General features: G+C 22.2%; 1 protein-coding gene across 1 annotated transcript; it reads left to right on the top strand.

The window, feature by feature from the left end:
* Positions 1–2,189: 2,189 nt before the first annotated feature.
* Positions 2,190–13,891, top strand: LOC129612536 (uncharacterized). Its single transcript, XM_055526187.1, has 4 exons — positions 2,190–2,228; positions 8,645–9,045; positions 10,112–10,266; positions 11,919–13,891. The coding sequence occupies exons 1-4, from the start codon at positions 2,205–2,207 to the stop codon at positions 12,272–12,274; spliced, it is 936 nt and encodes a 311-aa protein (XP_055382162.1). The 5' UTR covers positions 2,190–2,204; the 3' UTR covers positions 12,275–13,891.
* The last annotated feature ends 9,271 nt before the right edge of the window (positions 13,892–23,162 follow it).

Raw genomic sequence — 23,162 nt, 5'->3', positions numbered from 1 at the left:
GATTTCCAACGCAATTTAATCAAAAATATGAACTAGATTTAACCGAATTTTTGCAGAGCTCTATATTTTGTACACGAAAACACTTTAAATATAAATTTTTGTTTTCAAAGCTAACTGAAGTGAATTTTGCAATACAAAATTTCAGAGAATTTTTATATGGTGTCGTAAACATGTTTACATAGACACTTTCAATGTTTTTGAACTTTGTCTCAGAAGTATTCAATAAAATTAATATTTCCTAAATTTTTCCTCCAATTGATTAATCCGTAATTAACATTTTTAATGTGATATCACTGATTTTGTTACTTAGATAAATAGCACGTATTTAAAGCATGATTTCCGATTGAATTACATGAATCTCGTTTAAAAATTATTTAATATTGAGATTTCAAATACTTATTGCATCGTGATTGAGCCTCAGAATTTTCCAGAATTTTCAGACTTCACATTCTTGTATTACTAAATCTAATACTTTTATATGCAAACATGGAAATGTATCATGTTGCATACATTTAGGAGGAAAATGAGGAAGGCAGTATTGAATTAGAAGAATTATTAACAAAATATAACCTTAATTTTAATGAGAAAATGCATAATATTATGTGTTACCATCTTATTGACGTTGTAAGTAGTGTAATAAGAAAAATGAAAAAAAGTAAGGGTGTTCAGTAAGTTCTGTTTAGTGAACATATTGGTTATTCTAAAGAGATGAAGACGGTAAGCTTTGATGATCGGCTCTAATAAAATATACCTATAGAGACAGAATCATCCGGTGGATTACAACGGGTATGTACGTTCTCTTATGGACTGCTATCCTAGGACTGATGTCTCAGGGCATGACCCTTAGACATCAGTTCTAGGATAGCACCGTCTTTGCTACCCCCATCGTCACCTATGCAACTATCATATGGTGCCGTCAGGTTCAGCGGACAAGGGTGCAGGTCAAGTTGCAGAGGCCTCAAAGGTTAACCAAGTTGGCAGTAACAAGAGCACTGCGAACTGCTCCTACCGCTGCGTTGGAGCTAATAATTGGATTTTCACCACTGCACCTCCATATATTGATGGAAGGCCGGCTTAGGTCCAGATCGATGGAAATTAATTTTTAGGCAAAATCTAACTGGCTGCAAATCTATATCAGGCTAATTTTGCTTATTGTTATCTGTACCTCTTACATAATCCTTAGAATACAGATTTATGTTTAAAATTAAATGAAAATCCATTTTTCATTAAAGAAAAAAACTAATACGAAACCGTAGTTTTTAACATCTGTTCAACAACGAAATATTAATAAAAAACTAAAACATAACCACTTAAAATTTATTATCGCATAGTATTGTAAAAAAAAGTAATTTATTACTTTATTCCGCAAAAACTCTATGTGTATAAGGTGTTTTACAATTAAAATAATAAAATACACATGTACGTGCACATGTTGTTCGGTTTTATTGAATTTCAATTATACTAATCGATAATTACAATTTTCAATTTTTTATTACATAGAATAATCGAAAATTTCAATTACATACAAAGTACGTATGACACACAAAACAAATACATAATGTTGAAGAGTTAGACTCATTCAGTGCAAGGTTCAATTTTATATCATTTAATTTTTTTTTTGCCAATTTATTTGCACCTATTAAACACGCACTTGAATACATATCTTTCACTTTAGTTCCACATTATTTATTATATTTAGTCATATTTGCTTTGATTGTTTAACCCTTTTCCCCCCCCCACATACATGTGCTTGTCTTATAAGTTTTTGATGGTATTTTTATCAGATAACAAAAAATTTACTGATATTTAATCACACGCTTTTTATAAATTTATTTGCATATCATTATTTTTTTTTTATCAATTATTAATTTTATTATCAGAAAAAATTATTATCGTAAAAAATAATATTTTATAATAATAATGTTTTTCTTTTTATTTATTAATATTTAATGTGAAAATATAATTTATTTATGTATCGAATTTGACAAAAACCTATTGAATATTTCGAATTTAATTCAGTTAAAATCGAGCTCTAATAGAATTAGTATGTTGTTTCGAATTATTCGGAAAATTTATATGAAAAAAGTGTTTATTATCGTTTTTTAAAAAATAATCAATAATTTGCAAAAATTGTACAGAAATTAATTTTTTACAATAAATTACAAAATATTAATTGAGATTTAATAAAAAAAAAATTAATTAAAATGGGTTTATTTAATTTATTAAAAGTAAGTTATTCTTTTGTTACAATTTAGAAATATTTCTAGTGTTAAATGTGGTAAAAAGTGTTATATTTAGTAATTATTAACATTGGCCTTTATTTAACTGGATAAGCAAATGTAATTGGGGTTGGTTTACTTCAAAGAGGTTGTTAAACTATGAATTCGCGCACTCTGTTTTAGAAATGAATTTTGTAAATTAAAATTCAGAATAATAAATTACATGAAATTGGAGTTTTTGTTAAAAAATTACGAGATGCCTAAAAACGTCGTCTTCATTATAATACTTCATTTTATCACATGAAAACCTCTATAATTTAGAGTTAATAATTTTTTTCTCACAAAATTATATTGCTTTGTAAAAAATTCGCAATAATGTATATGAATCATAAATATTATTTACAGGTGTAAAATAAATTGTTTACCATTTCAAACTTCACGTATACGTAACATAATAAATTATTTATAGTGATTTGTTTGTTCTTACCTCTTACTAACATAATAAAAATGATTTGTTTTTAGGCACTTCTTGTTTGTTTGTTTACTAAATTAAATTTAAATTTTATACGAGCTTTTAAGCGTGGCGCCAGAGCATAAAATCATAATATGTTGACATTAAACAATGAAATTTACACTTGTAATAATTTTATTTTTAAAAACAATGAAATAAATCAAACGATTTCAATGTATAAGAATTGTAGTTATAGAAGAAAGTGTAGAAATATAGCAAAACTTAGACGTTTATCCTAAAAATATGCAATGAAAATAAATATTTAAGATATTATATACTATATACATACAGAACAAATTTTTTACTTTATTAACTTTAATTTTTTCAAATTTTCTATTAAATATTAAGGATAATTGAAAAAATTATCAAAGTACAATATTGAAAATTGTCGGAATATATCAAAAAATATTTTCAATTAAAAATTATTTTATTTATTATTATTAATTTAATTATGTGGTTCAATAAAATCGGTAATTGGTCGAAATTCTTTTAACAGAAATAAATAAATTTTATGGCAGCTGTAAAATAAAGGTTACTTTGTGTGTCATTGTATGAATCACGAAATAATTTGCGTATTGATTTCAAAGTTCGGCATATTATATTGCTTTACGACAGTATAGCTGTTAAGTTAAAATTTTGAAGACAACTTGAACTGACAACAACTTGAAACATGATCTTGGGCTCTTTTCATAATTATAATTATACCATTTTTATACCTGTACGAACGTATGTTCGAAGGGTATACTAAATTTGCCTTACCGTTTGTAACGCTAAGAAATAACGGTGTTAGATATAGACTCAAGTGTATGTTTTTGATCAGCGCCAAATTCTGAGTTGATTTAGCTTTGTCTGTCCGTCGTCCGTCCGTCCGTCCCAGCGATAACTCAAAAACTAATTGAGCTAAGTTCACTAAATTTTCACAAATAATTTATTGTAGTAAGTGCCAGAACTCTATTTAAATTCGACATGATCGGGGCACCGGTTCGGGTAGCTGCCATACAACTTCAAAATTTATTTGGCTATATCTCAGAAACTATAAAAGCTATGGTATTGAAATTTCACACAAACGAATATATTAGTAGGGCAAATGTGTTTGATAAAACTCGTTGAAATTGCTTGGCTCCTTCTGGTAGCTGCCATACAACTTCCAAAGTTATTTGGCTTTATCTCAGAAACTATAAAAGCTGTGGTGTTGAAATTTCACACAAACGAATATATTAGTAGGGCAAATGTGTTTGATAAAACTCGTTGAAATTGCTTGGCTCCTTCTGGTAGCTGCCATACAACTTCAACAGTAGTTTGGCACACACAGTATTTTGAAAAATAAATTGTACTGAATTTATGCAAAATTGTATTTTGCATAAATTAATATGGTAATACGCAACTTAAAGTCATAGTCTGTCCCATAGTCAGTTAAGGTATATTTATTCGCACATAGGATAACAAATTCGTACGGGTATCACAGAGTTGATAAGGTCAACTCCATTTTTGTCTCGTTTAAATGAAATTACAAAAATAATAATTTATAAATAAAATTTAACACAAAAATTAATTTAATTTTAAATTACTATAATTTTAGATCTAAATTAATTTAAAAAATCAATTTACATAATTTAAAATAAATATTTTTATTCCATCCTTTTTAAAAGGAAAAAAAACTTTTTAATTTTAAAATTATTTTAAATTAGGTAATCCTTTCGTGCCTAAATAATAATTTTTATTTAAAAAAAAAAAATCTTCATATGTACACAAAATTTTGTATCCTTTTTAAATACCCCATTTCTCATTCAAAATATTTTTATTTTTAACTCTTATACAACTCTACCTTATATACTATAAAATTATAAAGGTACATAATATATTTTTGTGGTAAAATTTTGTATCTCGAATACAGAGATATTCATCTAGGTACACTAATTCAACATTAGTTAACAAAAAACAAAAATTTCCTTTCAAATTTTTGTGGCTTTAATATGATTTTCTGTTCTATATATGTAAATCATTATTGTTATATTTATTGTTATATTATTGTTATATTTATATATATATACGTTTATAGCTCTACTATCAGAATAAAGGTAATTCTTCGTTATCTCTATGAATTTAAATTGTACGTCATAAACAAATAATAGCAAAAACCAAAAATAAATAAACTCATATACCTTTGTTAAATATTTCCGGTTCCTTACTTTTGCGAGTAAAAAAAAAAAATTAAATAAAATTATATTTTTTCTTCGTGCAAATAATATTTATGTAAAATATTATCAATAAAAATGTATGTTATGTAGGTATATATGTACAGTCTTGCTGAAAAAACTTGGACCATTTTGAAAAATATTAATTGTTTGTTAAAAGTAAAGGGATACTCAATAAAATTTTTAAATTCTGAATAATGAAACTTGTATCAAGAAATAAAAAGATGGTCTCATATATCCATTACCCCGCCTCTCTGTGAAATCACAGTAATTTTTACAGTTTTGTGTATTTATTAGTCCAATTTATGAATTCCATTTCAAATAAAATTTCGAAAACTTTTGTAAGATCCGATGCTGAATTTTTCCAGGATGATTTTGTTCTACTCAGTTATTTGCTTAATACAAGTGTTAACTGAATAGGTGCTCTATTCTATTTTATCTGCTGGTAAAATCTCTTACGTGTAAGGACTTCAGAATGTGCAGGTAAATAAAGGCTTAAGAACTGATTTTCCTCTTGAACGTACAAAATATATTTTACTTTCATATATTAAATTAACTGTTGAAGCAGAAAAACTCTTACACATTCCTGAAAAGGCTGAATTTTATTAAACTGCACTGTGCCTCAAAATATTATATACTCGTATTATTAGCTTCCACTAATGAGGTATCAGATCATTTCGCAAACTGCACACAACAAATCTCTGAAGTAAAATTTTACACAACATTTCTTAGGCTGTGTTTAGTAACGTGTGTAAATATATTTTGTCAATGTTATAATTAATTTAATTTTTGCCGTATAACAGAATAATATGCAATGTATTGTGTAACCTCGTACATATTCGCATAATTAATCAAATATAAAATTATTCAGTTCTCGTATTGTTCTCGCATGCAAAATATGTTATTAAACTATAAAAATTGAATATTATTACTACAATAATGGCATAAATGGCAATTTACAAGTAAATGTAATTACAAAAGTTTGTTATAAAATGACCCAAATCTGAAAAAAAATTTCTTTAATGTTTGAAAAGAATAAGAAATTTCTTTTATAAAGTACAAGCATGCTATACTAAAGTGCTTTAAAATAATAATACTGTTAGAAAAAGTTTTATATAAAAAATTTTGCACATTACATCTACATATATGTATACAAACTGTAAAATAACATTCATTCATTTAAAACATTCTCAATAACACAAATTTGATATACAACAACTTTATGTAGAACTCTTTGTAATATTGTGTATTTTGATAATGATAATTGTGTACTTATATATTTTAAGAACCTTATATTTTTATGACATTATTATAAGATGTTCATATAATGCACATATGTATACACGTATAATATTTTATAAGAATTTGTTCCAAAATACAAATTGTATAAATTTCATATTTACAACAACATTACATACTTGTACATTTTTACAAGGTCAAACAAAATTGTAATACTCACTTATACCTAATTCAATATAATAAAATTGTACAATTGTGTTAATGTTTATAAAATATACATATACATACATTTATATTAAGAAGAATGAAATATTTTAAGGATTTGGAAAAATTTTGTAAGGATTTGGAAAAATTTTTTTAGGGATTTCGTTCTATAAAATAACATGTTTCGGAATATTGTGAATGACATTGAATTAATGCAAATATTTAAAAATAATTGTGAAATAAAATAAAAAAAGAATTTAAAATGTATAGATCCCAAATTGAATACAAATGTGTGCTTAAACTTAAAATTATTGAATGTTATTTAACGTGAAAGTTTTATGGACTCAACAAATATGAAGATTATTTGAAAAAATCTGATGTTGTCAGCACATAACTGACAGCAAAAAAGTTTAGTTTCCGTCTGTTGATATATGTCAAAAGAAAAATCTGTGACATAGCCAAAATAAATTTCAAAATCAAAATTGGTTCAGTCGAACTTCAGGTGTGCACACACAAACAGATAAACAGACTGAGTGACAGACCGGTATCTCTCTAAAAATAGTTTATTTACGCCTGCCTATACCATGGAAAAGTGCGTTTCCACCGAAAATTCGATATGCAAAATTTGGTGCCATCACATAACCTCCCTTATTGTATGCAATGCGGCCAATGTAAAAAATGAGTAAAAAATAAAGCAATTTTATAAACAAAAAATATAAAACAAAGATACCAAGGCCCGATTGTGCAAATCAATTTTCAATTTTTAACTTTACACACTTCAGTGTATGTAATCATAAATTTTGTCCGTATAAATGACGTTACTAACTGTACAAATTCACTTACCAATTAATCCCGGAGACTCTAAATTAGTTACGTAATTGTTACGAAATTGGTTTTTGGAAAGTTGTAACTACCGGAAGAATGGGTTACATAAATGTAAAGTTAGCTTTATATGTACCTTAAACAAATTGGTTACATTTGATATTATTTTGAAGTAGTGTAGGAAGTAGTGAAGTGGGATCAATAATATTTAGAAAACTTGTTACGAAAAATTAATATTATATTTATGCTACTTTACTTTTATATGTGTAATAAAATTTTTCAAATTTCTAAATATACCATTTCGTTTGGTAAATCTCGAATAATATATTCGCATAGAAGTTTCTTATAACTTAACAAAAAGTTCATATAAGTTGAAAGAGGTAGTTGTACAGAAATGTTCCCTATGAAAATATGAGGTAGATTGTAGATTTGTATATTTTTTTCAAGGGAACCAAGTTGGGCAGGAGTATCTTCCAGGTCACCGCAGCCATTCGCGACTAATTGTGGCCTCTCCACACCCCTCCTACAATACCACTGTTCCAAGTATGAAACCGGAGATATCCTTAAGGGAGTTAGACACTTAAGAAACGCTGTCCAAAAATATGAGGTTAAATGTATAGAAATGTACTAAGAAAGTTCATTTCTAGAAACCTAATTAAAGTGACCAAAAAAAAAACAAATTTAGTAACAAGGGTTTTTCTCTTATACTGGTATATGCATAACACTTGTATATATATAACACTTGTATATAATAGTATATTATAAAACAAGGTGGTATATTTGTGTATATACTTATGTATTGTTATTAAATTATATTTTGCATACTATATTTAAACAAATGCACTTTATTAAATTCTAAACACAAATTTTAATCTTTATTATTACAAAAAAATAAAAGAAAAAAGCACAATTAATTTATTACAAAAACAATAGTTTAAAAAAAACCTGGGATTTTTAAAAATATACCTATATACAAGTAAATTATATATGCTCATACATATACATACACAAATCTTAAATACACATAGATGTACATATTAGGCATAATATTTAAAAGGTCCTTTAGAAAAGCTTTTTCCTATAAAGGCCGCACCCTAACCAAAAATTTCACATGAACTTTAGTTTTTTTGCGCTCTATATCCCAAAATATTGAATACATAAGATCCATATATATATATATATAATAAAATTCTTCTACACCACTGCTCAACTTATGTAATATATAGAAAATATTTACTTTTATAAAAAAAAAAATGCAAAAAATTATAATAAAATTAAATTTTATTTACTTTAAATACAAAAACAAATTATTATAAGAAAATTTCTCTGCATTTTACGCAGTTTATTAATATAACACTTTTATATAAAATTATATAAATGTGTTCAAGAAAACAAATAATTCTTATATAATATTAATGACAATTTTCTTTTTCCTTTCTTTTATTTATGTATAGCAAAATCTTACAATTCTATTTCTACTATTGGTTATATTATTTTTAAAAAATGCGCATGCCAAAAATCAATACAATCGCATTAATAATACATATACAATAACAATACCAACATTTATAAAGAATGCATCGTCCCTGACACTACTAAATTTAAATAAAAATGATGATGATGATGTTAAATATAATAATATTGAAAGGAATAATAATACTACTGATGTTGATAAAGATGATGGTGATGATGATGCTGCTGATGATATTAATGGGAAAAGTTACAAAATTCAAAGAAAGAATTTTTTTAAATCAAATAATAAAAGATATATTATTGGTGGTGATAGCGAATCTGATACACAAAAAACATATAGTGTAGTTCAAGACTGGCATTTGGTGTGTAAACAGCTCTGCGGGTGAGTAAAAAATAGACAGAATAAAAAAAATATGAAATAAAATAAATATAAAAATAAAAAGAAAAAAGAAAAAATTAATTTTGTACAATTAAAATGCATTTGAAATTGAATAAGAAAATTGATTGTGGAAATTCCTTGGGAATTCTTTAAGAATTCCCAATTACAAATTTTTGCGTGATTTATTTTAATAAATAATAATTTTAAGTGAATTTTTATTATGAAATGAAATTGTGTGCTTTAAAATTTGAATTTTGTTATTCTGAAATATTTACCGTTATTGTGTGTTTTAAATAAGACTCATTTAATATTTTATGTAATAAGGATTTTTAAGGATTTTTTCTTTATTCAAATAATTTTTTTAAAGTTTTTACATAAATTTTTTATTTATTACTTTTTTATGTGTTTTACTTTTTAATGTGTAATTTAATTAATAAACAAGGATAATAACAGTGATAAAACAAAAAAAAAGGATATTATGTGATTGATGAAAAGTTATTCATTTTATTTTTTGTTATTCCGATTCTTTTATTTTGTAATAATTTTAAACCATTAAAAATAATGAAAGAAAAACAATAAAATTAATAAAATCAAAATCAAATCATTCACATACAAGATTGTCGTCTAGACAGGATAAAAGTTCTGGATTAGTATAACACAAATAACAAAAAAAAAATTTATTAAAAAAAAACAAAGAAAACTTTAGAATGTTCTTTTGTTTTTGAACAGCTCTTGTTTCAGAATCACTTTTAATCTGATTATAAAATTTTGAAAATCCTACTTATATATGAAGAAAGTTTTGAAAAAATTTCAGTATCTGATTATAAAAAACTGTGATAATTAAATGAATATAAAAAGTTTTTCAAAGTGTTGTTGCGGTTGTAGGGACAGTGATTTTATTAAAGGATAATTTTCTCTTTGCTTCATAATTTTGGGAAATTGAAAATTTAATTTATTAATTAAGTTGTTTAAAATATTTTATTCATGAACTTAACAAAAAAAAAAATCTAAATTTAATTAATTTTTAGTAATTAATATTGTTACCATTATTATTTTTATTGTTTTACAGAGCTGGGTTGGGTGGTCCCACTTGTGGGATACAACCCACATGTAATGAAATAAAAGAAGAAGCTAGTAAAAAGTATAACATCACATCGAAGGCAAATAGATTGCTTGAAAATAATGTTGAATCAATTTGTCAAGATTTATGCAAATACCAACTTGGTAAGTAAAAAAAATGTGTATAATATTAAAATATTGCATTTCTATATCATGGAACTAAATCAATACAAATTGGAATACAATGAAAACTCCAATTGGAATTCAATAATATAGTATCATGGCACGTAATAAATTCAGATTAAAGAATTTTGTCAGGGTTATTGGAAAATTATTGAGTATCTATGTGACTTAAAAATTGCAGTAGTACGGTATTGATACACGGTTCAAATTACTATCCAATTAATGATTAGAAAAACAGTTAATATATTTGTGCTGTTACAAACAATTATAAAGTCACTAGTATTGTGTAGTAATTAATTTTGTTCTTGAATTTATTCGTCATTTATAAAATTAATTAATATAAAAATTTATTTAATAGCTATATAAATTTCAAAATTTCATAACACTGCGAATATTATTGTCAACACATTTTTAATTTTTAAAATTTTCCAAATACAATTTTATTGTTTAAACTTCTTTTAGCTCCTTATTGCAATAATATCATTATCTAAAGTCAATTTCAAAAACTTATTACGGCATTACCGTAAACTTAAGGCTAAACAATTATTTTTTGCTTTAAATTGTCCACATTGCTATTCGATTTTTTAATATAATCGAAATGCTAATGAAAATCGAAAATAATTATTGGTTATCTATGAATTCATTTGAATAATTCATGATTTTATTCTGAAAAATATCTATGTAAATTTATGTGGTTTATAATCTTTAAATAATTTTTCCGATTAGGGTTATAGTTATCCTTTTATTAGGCTAGTCTTTGAAACTCGGTGTAAGTTCTATAATATACCAAAAGGCTATTTTACTTTTATTTTTAGTTATTACTGCTTCTAATATGTGTCATAAATTTATAATGAAATCTTAAGAATATATTTGAAGGTACCTATAATTACTAACTATTATATTATAAATTTTCTAATCTGCATCAATTGAAATTTTTCTGGAGTGATTAATATGTATCTAAATATTGCATAAATATGTGGTCGAAATCGAAAGCTAAAAGCTATATATAATTCAAAAACCTGGAATTAAAATAATATTTTACTCTTTACTAAGCATTTTCCAGTAAATTGTTTCCATTATTAATTATGTAAGACAATGTGATATGAGTAATCCCAGAAACTCTAATTTTAATCGTAATAACAGGAACTTCCAATTTTAAAAAAACAATTTTGATAATATGAGAGTTAAAATTCAGTTTCTGGAACTTCTTTATTATTATTTTCAGATTTTGGTTCACACACTTTTTTTAACACATTTTTCGAACGCTTTATTTTGAAATTTCTCATATATACTGAAAGAAAATTAATATAGAAATTTTCAGGGTTTGACTATGCGAATACCAGACTCAAAATTTTAATTATGCTATATAAAGCTATGAGTTTCATATTATTAAAATTCAAACATTGAGGCATCCTAGTCAGGACAGTAGTGGATTATAAACTCTATATGATGCTCTTTTCCAAAACGAATTCTGAATTTTACCAAAAATTCGAATACAAGTTTTACCAAAAATTCGAAGTATTTTACTATTCTTACAAATAAAGTAAAATCTGCTTTTGAGAGATAAAAAATATTGGAAATTAAAATAAAATTTTAATAAAACAAATAGAAATTAAAATAAATTTTTGTTTCAGGTGATGAAATTTGTTCATGTGGTAAACGTGTATTTCAAATTTCTGAATCTAATGAATTAAATGATTTTGAAAGTGGTGGTGATAGTAACTTATGGGGTCGTAATCAAATATGTCATACATTTTGTCAATATAATGATATAACAATAACTGGTTGTTCAATATGTTCAAAAGATAATATCATCACTGAATCTACAGGATCAACAATAATAATAACAACAACAACAAGTTCAAGTAGTGTTGATGGAAAACAAAAAACTATACCAACAACACCAAATTGGGAAAAAGTTTGCAAGGATTTATGTAAATCTGGTGATGGCGGGTCATTGTGCAATTGCGATAAACCACCATTTTTTTAATAATTGAAATTAAATGAAAAAAAGAATGGAAAAGAAAATGAAAGTTTATTTTTTTTTTTAAATTAATTTTTACTTCTTCGTTCTGTTTCTGACCTATAAATTTTATTTAAAATAATATTTTAGGTTAGATTATGCTCTTAAAAATTTTGTAACTATTACAAAAATTATGTGAAATCTCATTAGTTTTATTTGTTATACTTGTTATTTTTCTTCTTTTTTTATTTAAAATATAATTATATTTTATTAATGTTATTTTTTTCATTAAACAACAATTGATTGTTAAACTTTTATAAAATTTATTTAAATAATTATTTTTTAATTTAATTTTTAATTTATAAATTTACAGTATATAAGAGAATTATAATTGAGAATAAAAAATTATATGAAAAATCCCTATAAAATCAATTAATTATTTAAATATATAGTTTATAATTTAAAAATGAATAAAAAAATTTATGATTGAAAAAAAAACAGAATATATGCAACAAGTGGATTAATAACGAAAGAAAATTAAAAAAAATACAATACGAAAATTTGTAAAATCACGTAATATAAATATGAAAAAAAAAAATAAAAAACAAATTAATTAAATTTATACAATAAAAATATATAGAAAAACAAGAAACGAACAAACAAACACACTTATAAAATAAGTCTTTCCAAAATTTTTAATTAAAATTTTAGGATTCAAACAATTACTTGTATATTATTCGCCACAAATTATAAAATGGAATTGATTTTATTTTTATAAAAAATATAAAAATTATTCAATAAAATATAACAGTTATAACAGTTATAATAAAATATTTGTATAACACATAAAAGAGCCGAATTTATAATATATATAATATGTATAAAATTCGGTGCACAAATCTTTTTATAATATTATAATAATATTAACATATAACATATATAACATACATATTTTGAAAGAATGAAGAACAAATTTTAAAGAAAAAAAACCAAATAAAAAAAAAATATACTCTGCGATCAATTTCAACTAAAAAAGATAATCAAAAAACAAAGATTCAATTGTTATTCAAAAAAAAAAAAATTATTGTTCAATCGAGCGGTGCACTTTGTTATATACCTAACGTATAAATACATATATAACATAATTATAAATAAATATGTATAACATAATTATAACATCTATGATAGAATTAATAATTAATAAAATTACAAAAAAAAAAATTATTTTCGCAAATAATTATTCATTTCTCATTAAAATCATTATTATCATTATATCACACTTTTGTATAACAGTTTTATAATAAAATCAATTCCATATTATATTCAAAAATACTTGTATATTATATGCATATATAAAAATATAAAATAAATAATTTTAATAATATCCTAAAATTTTGCCTATATATTTTATATAATTTGAAGAATATTATATTTTTAAATTAAAAAAATACAAAATAATTATATGTAAAAATATATAATACTAATTAATATAACAATATGTACATGTATATAAAAAAAATTATAATCTGAAACTAAGAAAATTTTATTTGTTTTTTTTTTTCTTATATACACAAATAAACATATTTACAATATTTAAAAAAAAAACACTTCAAATAAATTGTAATAATAAGAAAATATTTATTGTAAAAAACTGAAAAATAAAACAAAACTACAAACTGTTATATAATATAACAATTATATAATGTAAAACTGTTATATTATATAATAGTCTTGTAATATAAAACTGTTGTATAATTTAACAATTATATAATATAATACTGTTGTATAATATAACAATTATATAATATAATACTGTTATATAATGTAACAGTTATGTTATATAAAATTGTTATATAATATAACATAACGGAACGAAACTAACAGTTTATAGCAGAAAAACATGAACGAAAACAAAAAAACATAAAATAATTTTACACTTTTCCCTATATAATATTATTAATATTATTCTTGTAAACTTCAAATTATTGTAAAACTATAATTAAAAAATAAAAAAATAATCATTAAAACAAAACACATAAGGGCTTCCAAAAACAAAAAACAAATTTAAAATAATTAAAAATAAAAAAAATGTTATATTTAAATGTAAAAAAAAAATTGTAATGCGAAATCAAATGCAAATTATAAGAAACGAAAAAAAAAAACGTCAAAATTGACATTCGTTTTGATAAAATGTCAAAATTGACAGTTTATTTTTTTATACTTCATAATTTAATTTTTAAATTTATAATTGTTTTGTGTTTTAAATAATTATTGGAAAAATTATTTTAATTTTTGTTATTTTAAGTTTTTGCATTGAAATGCACCAAAATCTCTCCAAGAATAGATAAAAATGGAACAAAAGCATATCGGATGATAAATGTAGAAAGAGGTCGAAAAAAAACATTAGCAACTTGCGAATGAAATTGCTGATTGAAATCTAAAAATTTTAAGCAAGCTATTTAAAAATATATAAGCAAAATTCAGTATAAAAATAATTTATGATAAATAAAATTCAATAAATCTTCATTATTTCAAAAGGCCTATACAAAATTAATAAATTTCAGCTATATATATTCTATAATTCTTATTATACCATACTATACGATATGTTATAATAGTATTATACAATATCATATAGCAGTATAATAATTACAGTTATTGAATAACAGTAAAAATTATTAATTTAATTTATTTTATATATTTAATGTATTTTACTAATAACGTACTTATTGTCACTGTTAAAAATTATTAAAAAAAGTAAATACTATATATTTGTAATTGAAATTGAAATTAAATAATAGTAAAAATCCAAAATAATTTACATTGTTATTATAATCGCCAAATTCATTTTGAGAAACGGACAATGTAAAATAAAAAAATTATTATATTTTAAAAAAATCTTTATAATTTTGTTTGTTGCTTTACAAAAATATTCTTTATAAATTTTTAACCTATACTTCATTTATTAATTTTATAATTATAAAAAGAATAAATATTTTAATTTTTTCTAATAAATTTAATAATTATTTGATCTATATAAACTATATACTTACTTGTTCTATAATTAATTATTACAATTACTAATCTTAGCATTTTTAATATTATAATAAAAATCTATTCAAAATTATAAATTTAACTGCAATAGTTTAAAAAAAAAAAAACAAAATTTAACGAAAAACAAAATAGAAAACGAAAATTCAACAAAATTTTGTTGGGTGGATAATTAATTAATAATAAATAAAAAGAAATTAAATTAAATAAAAATATTATTACTCTATAAAATTAATAATAAAATATTAAATAATTAAAATAACAAAAATAATTCGTTTTGAAATTCGACATTTTATTAAATTTATATATAAATTAAATAATACAGTATAAATATGTATACATATATATATATATATATATATGTATATATCATTATGTGTATAACTTGAACATAAAATTAAAAATATAATTAATTATATAGAAATTAAAATATTAAATGTAAAGGAAATAAAAAAAAAAATGCTATCATATTTATACAGAATATTGTCAAGTAGAAATAACAAACAACATCAAAAAGAAATCATCATCAAAATAAAAAACATTAAATTTAATAATTAAATAATAATTAATTAAATTTAATATTTATATATAAAACAAAATTATATATAGAACAGAAGTTATAATTATATAATATTATATGCATAGGTATTAGAAGAAAAGACCTCATGAAATATAATAATTAAAAACAAAAATTATTAATATTAAATTAATAATAAAAATAACAAAAAAAATAAAAATTAATTAAGTGTTAATCAGAAAATTAAAAATATATAAATTAAAAAAATTTTTTTTAATTATAAAAAACTATTATTATTTTTCATATTGTTTTTCCAATTTCAAACATTACTAAATTTAAATATATGTAAAATAAAATGTAAAGAGGTCTCTAAAAATTAAGACGCTATAGACCGATTTATTCAGCAATTAAAATTTAATTGTTAAATAAAATAAATTCGAAATTTTTTAAGTTAGTTGTTCCACTTTGAATTATTTTCATTATTAATACCGTATACTGTTATATACGGTATTAATAAATATTTTAGTTCATACATAAATTAATTTATAGTTGCTGAATAGCATATTAACACAATATTACAGTAATTTTAAAACAATGTCATATCTAAATGAAAATTAATTTCCAATATATTGGTATTCAGCCATTAAAATTTTAATTGCTGAATATGTTAAATTTGCATTTTGCATGTGGACATACCATATTATATGAAGAATTGTTTTTTTTTTTATTTCTTATAATTGTATATTTACGTGTTATATACCAATCGATAATAATTTCTGGTTTAAGATTAGATTTGGATTTCTGGTTCTATATATTAAGAATTTAATTTTTTGTATTTATACAAACATAAATTTAATAAGATATATTCAAAAGAAAAACATCACATATATTAAAAGCTTTATTATATAATAAATATTTAAATATATATACATATGTATATATATATATATATGTATTTAAAATTATATATTTCATAATACAAAATTGTTTTCTTCTTATATAACACTTTCTATTATTTTCAAAAATTCTTAAATTAAATTCTATTTTACTATCATAAATTTATTTATTTATATAGCATATAATTTTTCAAATAATTACTAAATAAATAAAATAAACATAAATTTATACATATAAATATGTTACATAATTATTTTAAAATATCTACCTATACGCATATAGAAATAATATTTAAATCTTATTTATATATTTTATTAATAATATAATGAATGACAGTCAATCTTCAAAGTTCCCAAAAAATATTTAACTTTTAAGGTTTTTAAAATAATCGTAATTTTAATTCATTTTGTATAACAAATATAAAATACTGTTATATTATTTAAATAATTATGTTTTATTGTTTTTAATTTTTAATTTATTTTTAAATTTTTTGTTTTTTCAAAATTTTCAATTTTTAATTTTTTTCAATGTTGTAGAACATAAAAATTTAATTGTGAAATTATAAATAACATTATAATATTATATATGTATAATATAAATTAAATATAATATTAAAACAAAGAAAAATATTTAGCTGTGACTGACAATAAAAAACAAAATAAAATAAAAAAAAAATTGAAAATATACATTAAAACAATTAAAAATATTATTATTATTACAGAAAAAAACACAATAATTATATTAATCAATTATATATATATATATATATATAAATAATTTTAAAAAATAACAATTATTATTAAAAAAAAACAAACATATATATACATATACACATGTATATTATATACTATTTTGGAAGACAAAACAAAAAAAAAGAGATTTTAAGTTTAATTTTATAATTTTCTTTTATAAAAAATGTTAATAACAAAAAAATATCTCAAATACCTATGTACGACATCTTTTAGAATTTTTTCTAAGTTTTCAAATATTAAATTGTAATTTAATTATTATTAATAATATTGAAAACATTTTTAATAATTAAAAAGCAAGATCTAAATTTTAGTTTCATTCATTTTTCAAATTTCAAAATTATTATTATTAAAAATTTATAACAGTTATAATACATTTATCTACTAATTATTTAAAATTATTTCATATCAATAATTAAAAATAAAATTTAATAATCGCCTAAAAGTCAATAAGAATTTTTAGTAATTTTAGTAAAAATTATTAAATAAAATTTATATATATCAGAGGAAATATTTAGAAAACACATATATATATATACATATATATATACATATATATATATATATATATAAATTTGACGTATATATACATATTCATATGTAAATATAAAATGATAATAAAAAAATAAATATTAATTAAAAAAAATTAAGAGATAAGTTCATGATTTAAAAACAAAAGTTATTTATATCAGTAATATTAAAAAAAACAATATAACAAAATTAATATAATTATAAAAAATGAGGAAATAAATTAAAAAAAAATTTGTTAAGAAAAATATTAATAATGACGAAGTTGAAAAAAGTTCTTTAGAAAAAAAAAAATTCAAATTTTTAATTTTTAAAAAAACTTTTGTAATTTTTCTTTTTAATTTTCAAAAAAAAAAAAAATTATAAAAAAAAACAAAAAAAAAATTTATACACAACCAGAAAAAAATTTATATTTATGTAAGTTCATGATACTTGGAAATGCTTTCTTGCTTATCTTACATTAGAAATTTATATAGAAAACAAAAATAGTAAAAAAAAAACAAAACAAATATTATTATATTATATAATTATTATATATATATATTAGTTTTTAATAATATTATTTTAATTATAAAGGAAATACAAATCATAGAGACAACAAAATCATCAACAATAGAAATTAATATAACAATAAATATAAAATATAAAAAACAATAGTCAATAATCATCAAAAATTAAAAAAATTCAAATATAACAAAAAAAAAAAAATAAAATAAAACAAAAAAAAAATAAAAAGGTCAAAAATGATAAATCACAAATACAGCAACAACAATAATAATAACAGAATTAACAAAAAACTCAAAAGAATAAATAAATAAAATATATTCTAACAAAAATAATATATATGAAATCACAACAAATATATTTTCTGTCTTAAAACAACAACAATACAAAAACCGATAGCTAATCCAAAAATATTAAAGTTAAATTAAAAAAAAAAAATAAAACAAAATTATTACAATTAATTAAGTAAACCATATATTATTATATATTAAATATAAATTATATACAAGAAAAAAAGTAAACAAACAACTATATTACAAAATAAATAAAAGAAAAACAAACAAAAATAACATATATTATAATACATATATATGAAATTAAAGTAGAATATTAAAAATTATGTAAAAAAACCATGAAAAAAATTTAAATAAAAAACTTATATATATAAAACAAAAAAAAAAGTAAAAAAACCAACAACAAAAAGTAACAACTTAAATTTTCAACGGAAGTAATTTACAAAAAAAAACAAAACAAAATATTAAAATTTTAATTAAATAAATATTATATTACAAATATACATATACATATATATATAAAACTCAATAACAACATAAATAAAATATAAATATATTATATATAAAATAAAAATTACTATATATATAAATATATATATATATAGAAAACAAAAACATATAAAATAAAATATTAAAAAAATGAAATATGAAACAATTCACAAACAATATTAAAACAACAAAATAAAAGTGAAACGAATAAAAATGAAAAATAAACCAGAAACAAAATGAAAAATGAAATTTTTAATGTATAACAATTTGATATAATATGGATCTTTAACTATATATGTATATATATATAAATATATATATATAAATATAGTATATAAAAAAATAAAAATTGAAAACAACAAAATTAAAATATTAAATAAATAGTTACAAGAAATACATAATATATATATATATATATATATATATATATATATATAGAAAGCAAAAAAACAAGAAAATATAAGAGAATATAATATAGGATTCTATTTATTGTTTGGAATAGTATATAAATACATAATATAATATATTATATAGTATATGTGTATATGAAAATATTTTAAAGATAGTAACATAATCAAGAAATATAAGAAAACAAATTATATACATATATGTAAAAATTAAATTAAAATACAAAAAAAAAAAACAAACAAATATTAAATAAATGTGGTTGATGTTGTAAGAAACTGTCGGAATTTTTCTTTTTCGATATATGATTTTGTTTTAAAAGGCATAGTTGGATTCTTTGTTTGAGTAATATCGGACGGATTATTATTTTTTTTTTTTTAATTCAGATTTATCATCACCCAGAATTAAGAATAATTTATATCTGAACCGAGTCAAACTTAAAAACTATAATTTAGCTGCAATTATATTACTATATTTATTGCAAATTTTATATTTAATAGAACATAGTTATGATAAAAGACGCTATAAAGAATCAAAATTTTAAACAGACAAATCAAATTGCTTATCCATTTTCAGGACAGAAATAGGAAAAATCGCTGCAAAACTAATATTTGAGTATTATTCGAATCCAACGAAACAAATTTTTTTTAGGATATGTTTGACTATAACATATTTGGAATAAATCTAAAAAAGATAAACAAACAATCATAAATATTGAACAAATAAGTGAAATTTAATTCGCAATTGGTCTACTTTAATGCAATTAGATTTTTATTAATCGAATTATTCTTTATGGACGTACCTTAAGTTATATAAAGGCAAGTTTATTTAACACTTGATTGCCCAAGGAAGTTATTTTTACTGCTAGTGAAATTTAAAATAATCAAATGACTTATTATTGAACTGAGTAAATTTCTTATATGACCAATTCGGCTCTTTATTGAAATAACATTTATTTCGATGACCGTTACAAGATAGCGCATACAAGTATATGATAAATTACTGATTTGAAAGTGCTCTAACTAGATAACTTGCAGTGGCTCAATAATTGTTTTTCGTATCTCTATGCAGTGACACTTGTCCTAACAAGTTATTTATTTTATACCATTTGCGCTCTAAATATTTTTACTAATAACTTGTTATTTAACTGTAAATAATGTAAAAAATATTAAAAATGAATTAATTAAACAAATTTTTTTATTTACATTTGTTATTCTTACACAATGCAATCAAGTTTCAATGTTTTGAATTCGTGTAGGTATATTCGTTTTCGCTAAAACGAAAATAGTTTCAAAAGTGTATTTTTTTTTTTCAAATTTTTTTTACAAAACTTGAAATTTTCCCAAAAATTTTTCTTATTTTTTTTTTTCTACTTTTTTTGATGCGCTACGATGAGATCTAAAAGTTAACTCATACAATATTTTGAACTGTCTCTCATAGTTTTGCCAGTAAGAGAATAATAACTGTTTTTCGTGATTTTTGTGTTCACAGGAATCTGCGCATTCCCAGTGATCACAGAAAACCCTTGTCGTCCCGGTAGTCGAGTGGTAAAGCACTCGGATGTAGAAATGTAAGCAACCGGGGAGCGTGGGTTCAAATCCCAAATAAAATAGCCCCAAATAAGATATATAATAAAATATAACCTAATGCAAAAATATAAATAATACTCGTAAATAAATAATAAAAGGAAACGGATAAGAATCACCAACACCTGACACATGTCATCGTCTGACACAAAAAACACTTAAAATTGCTCTATCTCTTCTAGTTAAGCCACAAAACTCGTTTAAAGTTTTGCAAAAGATTTTTTAAAATATCTCCAAAAATATTTTTGCTACAGCCTATTATCATATATTGACGGAATCTGTGAACTCCCAGTGATCACAAAAAACACTTAAAATCGCTCTATCTCTTCTAGTTTAGCCAAAAAACGCGTTTAAAGTTTTGCAAAATATTTTTTTAAATATCTCCAAAAATATTTTTGCTACAGCCTATTATCATATATTGGCGGAGTCTGTGAACTCCCAGTGATCACAAAAAACACTTAAAATCGCTCTATCTCTTCTAGTTTAGCCAGAAAACGCGTTTAAAGTTTTGCAAAAGATTTTTGAAATATCTCCAAAAATATTTTTGCTACAGCCTATTATCATATATTGGCGGAATCTGTGGACTCCCAGTGATCACAAAAAACACTTAAAATCGCTCTATCTCTTCTAGTTTAGCCAGAAAACGCGTTTAAAGTTTTGCAAAAGATTTTTTAAATATCTCCAAAAATGTTTTTGCTACGGCCTATTATCATATATTGGCGGAATCTGTGGAGTCCCAGCGATCACAAAAAACACTTAAAATCGCTCTATCTCTTCTAGTTTAGCCAGAAAACGCGTTTAAAGTTTTGCAAAAGATTTTTTTAAATATCTCCAAAAATATTTTTGCTACAGCCTATTATCATATATTGGCGGAATCTGTGGACTCCCAGTGATCACAAAAAACACTTAAAATCGCTCTATCTCTTCTAGTTTAGCCAGAAAACGCGTTTAAAGTTTTGCAAAAGATTTTTTTAAATATCTCCAAAAATATTTTTGCTACAGCCTATTATCATATATTGGCGGAATCTGTGGACTCCCAGTGATCACAAAAAACACTTAAAATCGCTCTATCTCTTCTAGTTTAGCCAGAAAACGCGTTTGAAGTTTTGCAAAAGATTTTTTTAAATATCTCCAAAAATATTTTTGCTACGGCCTATTATCATATATTGGCGGAATCTGTGGAGTCCCAGTGATCACAAAAAACACTTAAAATCGCTCTATCTCTTCTAGTTTAGCCAGAAAACGCGTTTAAAGTTTTGCAAAAGATTTTTTTAAATATCTCCAAAAATATTTTTGTTACAACCTATTATCATATATTGGCGGAATCTGTGAACTCCCAGTGATCACAAAAAACACTTAAAATCGCTCTATCTCTTCTAGTTTAGCCAGAAAACGCGTTTAAAGTGTTGCAAAAGATTTTTTAAATATCTCCAAAAATATTTTTGCTACAGCCTATTATCATATATTGGCGGAATCTGTGGACTCCCAGTGATCAGTCTTCTAGTTTAGCCAGAAAATGCGTTTAAAGTTTTGCAAAAGATTTTGTTAAATATCTCCAAAAATATTTTTGCTACAGTCTATTATCATATATTGGCGGAATCTCTGGACTCCCAGTGATCACAAAAAACACTTAAAATCGCTCTATCTCTTCTAGTTTAGCCAGAAAACGCGTTTAAAGTTTTGCAAAATATTTTTTTAAATATCTCCAAAAATATTTTTGCTACAGCCTATTATCATATATTGGCGGAATCTGTGGACTCCCAGTGATCACAAAAAACCCTTAAATTCGCTCTATCTCTTCTTGTTTAGCCAGAAAACGCGTTTAAAGTTTTGCAAAAGATTTTTTTAAATATCTCCAAAAATATTTTTGCTACAGCCTATTATCATATATTGACG

Source organism: Condylostylus longicornis, unplaced genomic scaffold, assembly GCF_029603195.1.
Source record: "Condylostylus longicornis isolate FDR11 unplaced genomic scaffold, ASM2960319v2 ptg000074l, whole genome shotgun sequence".
Taxonomy (NCBI): Eukaryota; Metazoa; Arthropoda; class Insecta; order Diptera; family Dolichopodidae; genus Condylostylus; species Condylostylus longicornis.
This window is presented reverse-complemented; position numbering and strand designations above follow the sequence as displayed.

Bases quoted from the DNA above. Each gene is read 5' to 3' on its own strand.
- LOC129612536 (XM_055526187.1), top strand. From the start codon at position 2,205: ATGGGTTTATTTAATTTATTAAAA. The intron at 2,229-8,644 runs GTAAGTTATTCT...ATTTATGTATAG, and splicing joins GTTTATTTAATTTATTAAAA to CAAAATCTTACAATTCTATT. The intron at 10,267-11,918 runs GTAAGTAAAAAA...TTTTTGTTTCAG, and splicing joins TTTATGCAAATACCAACTTG to GTGATGAAATTTGTTCATGT.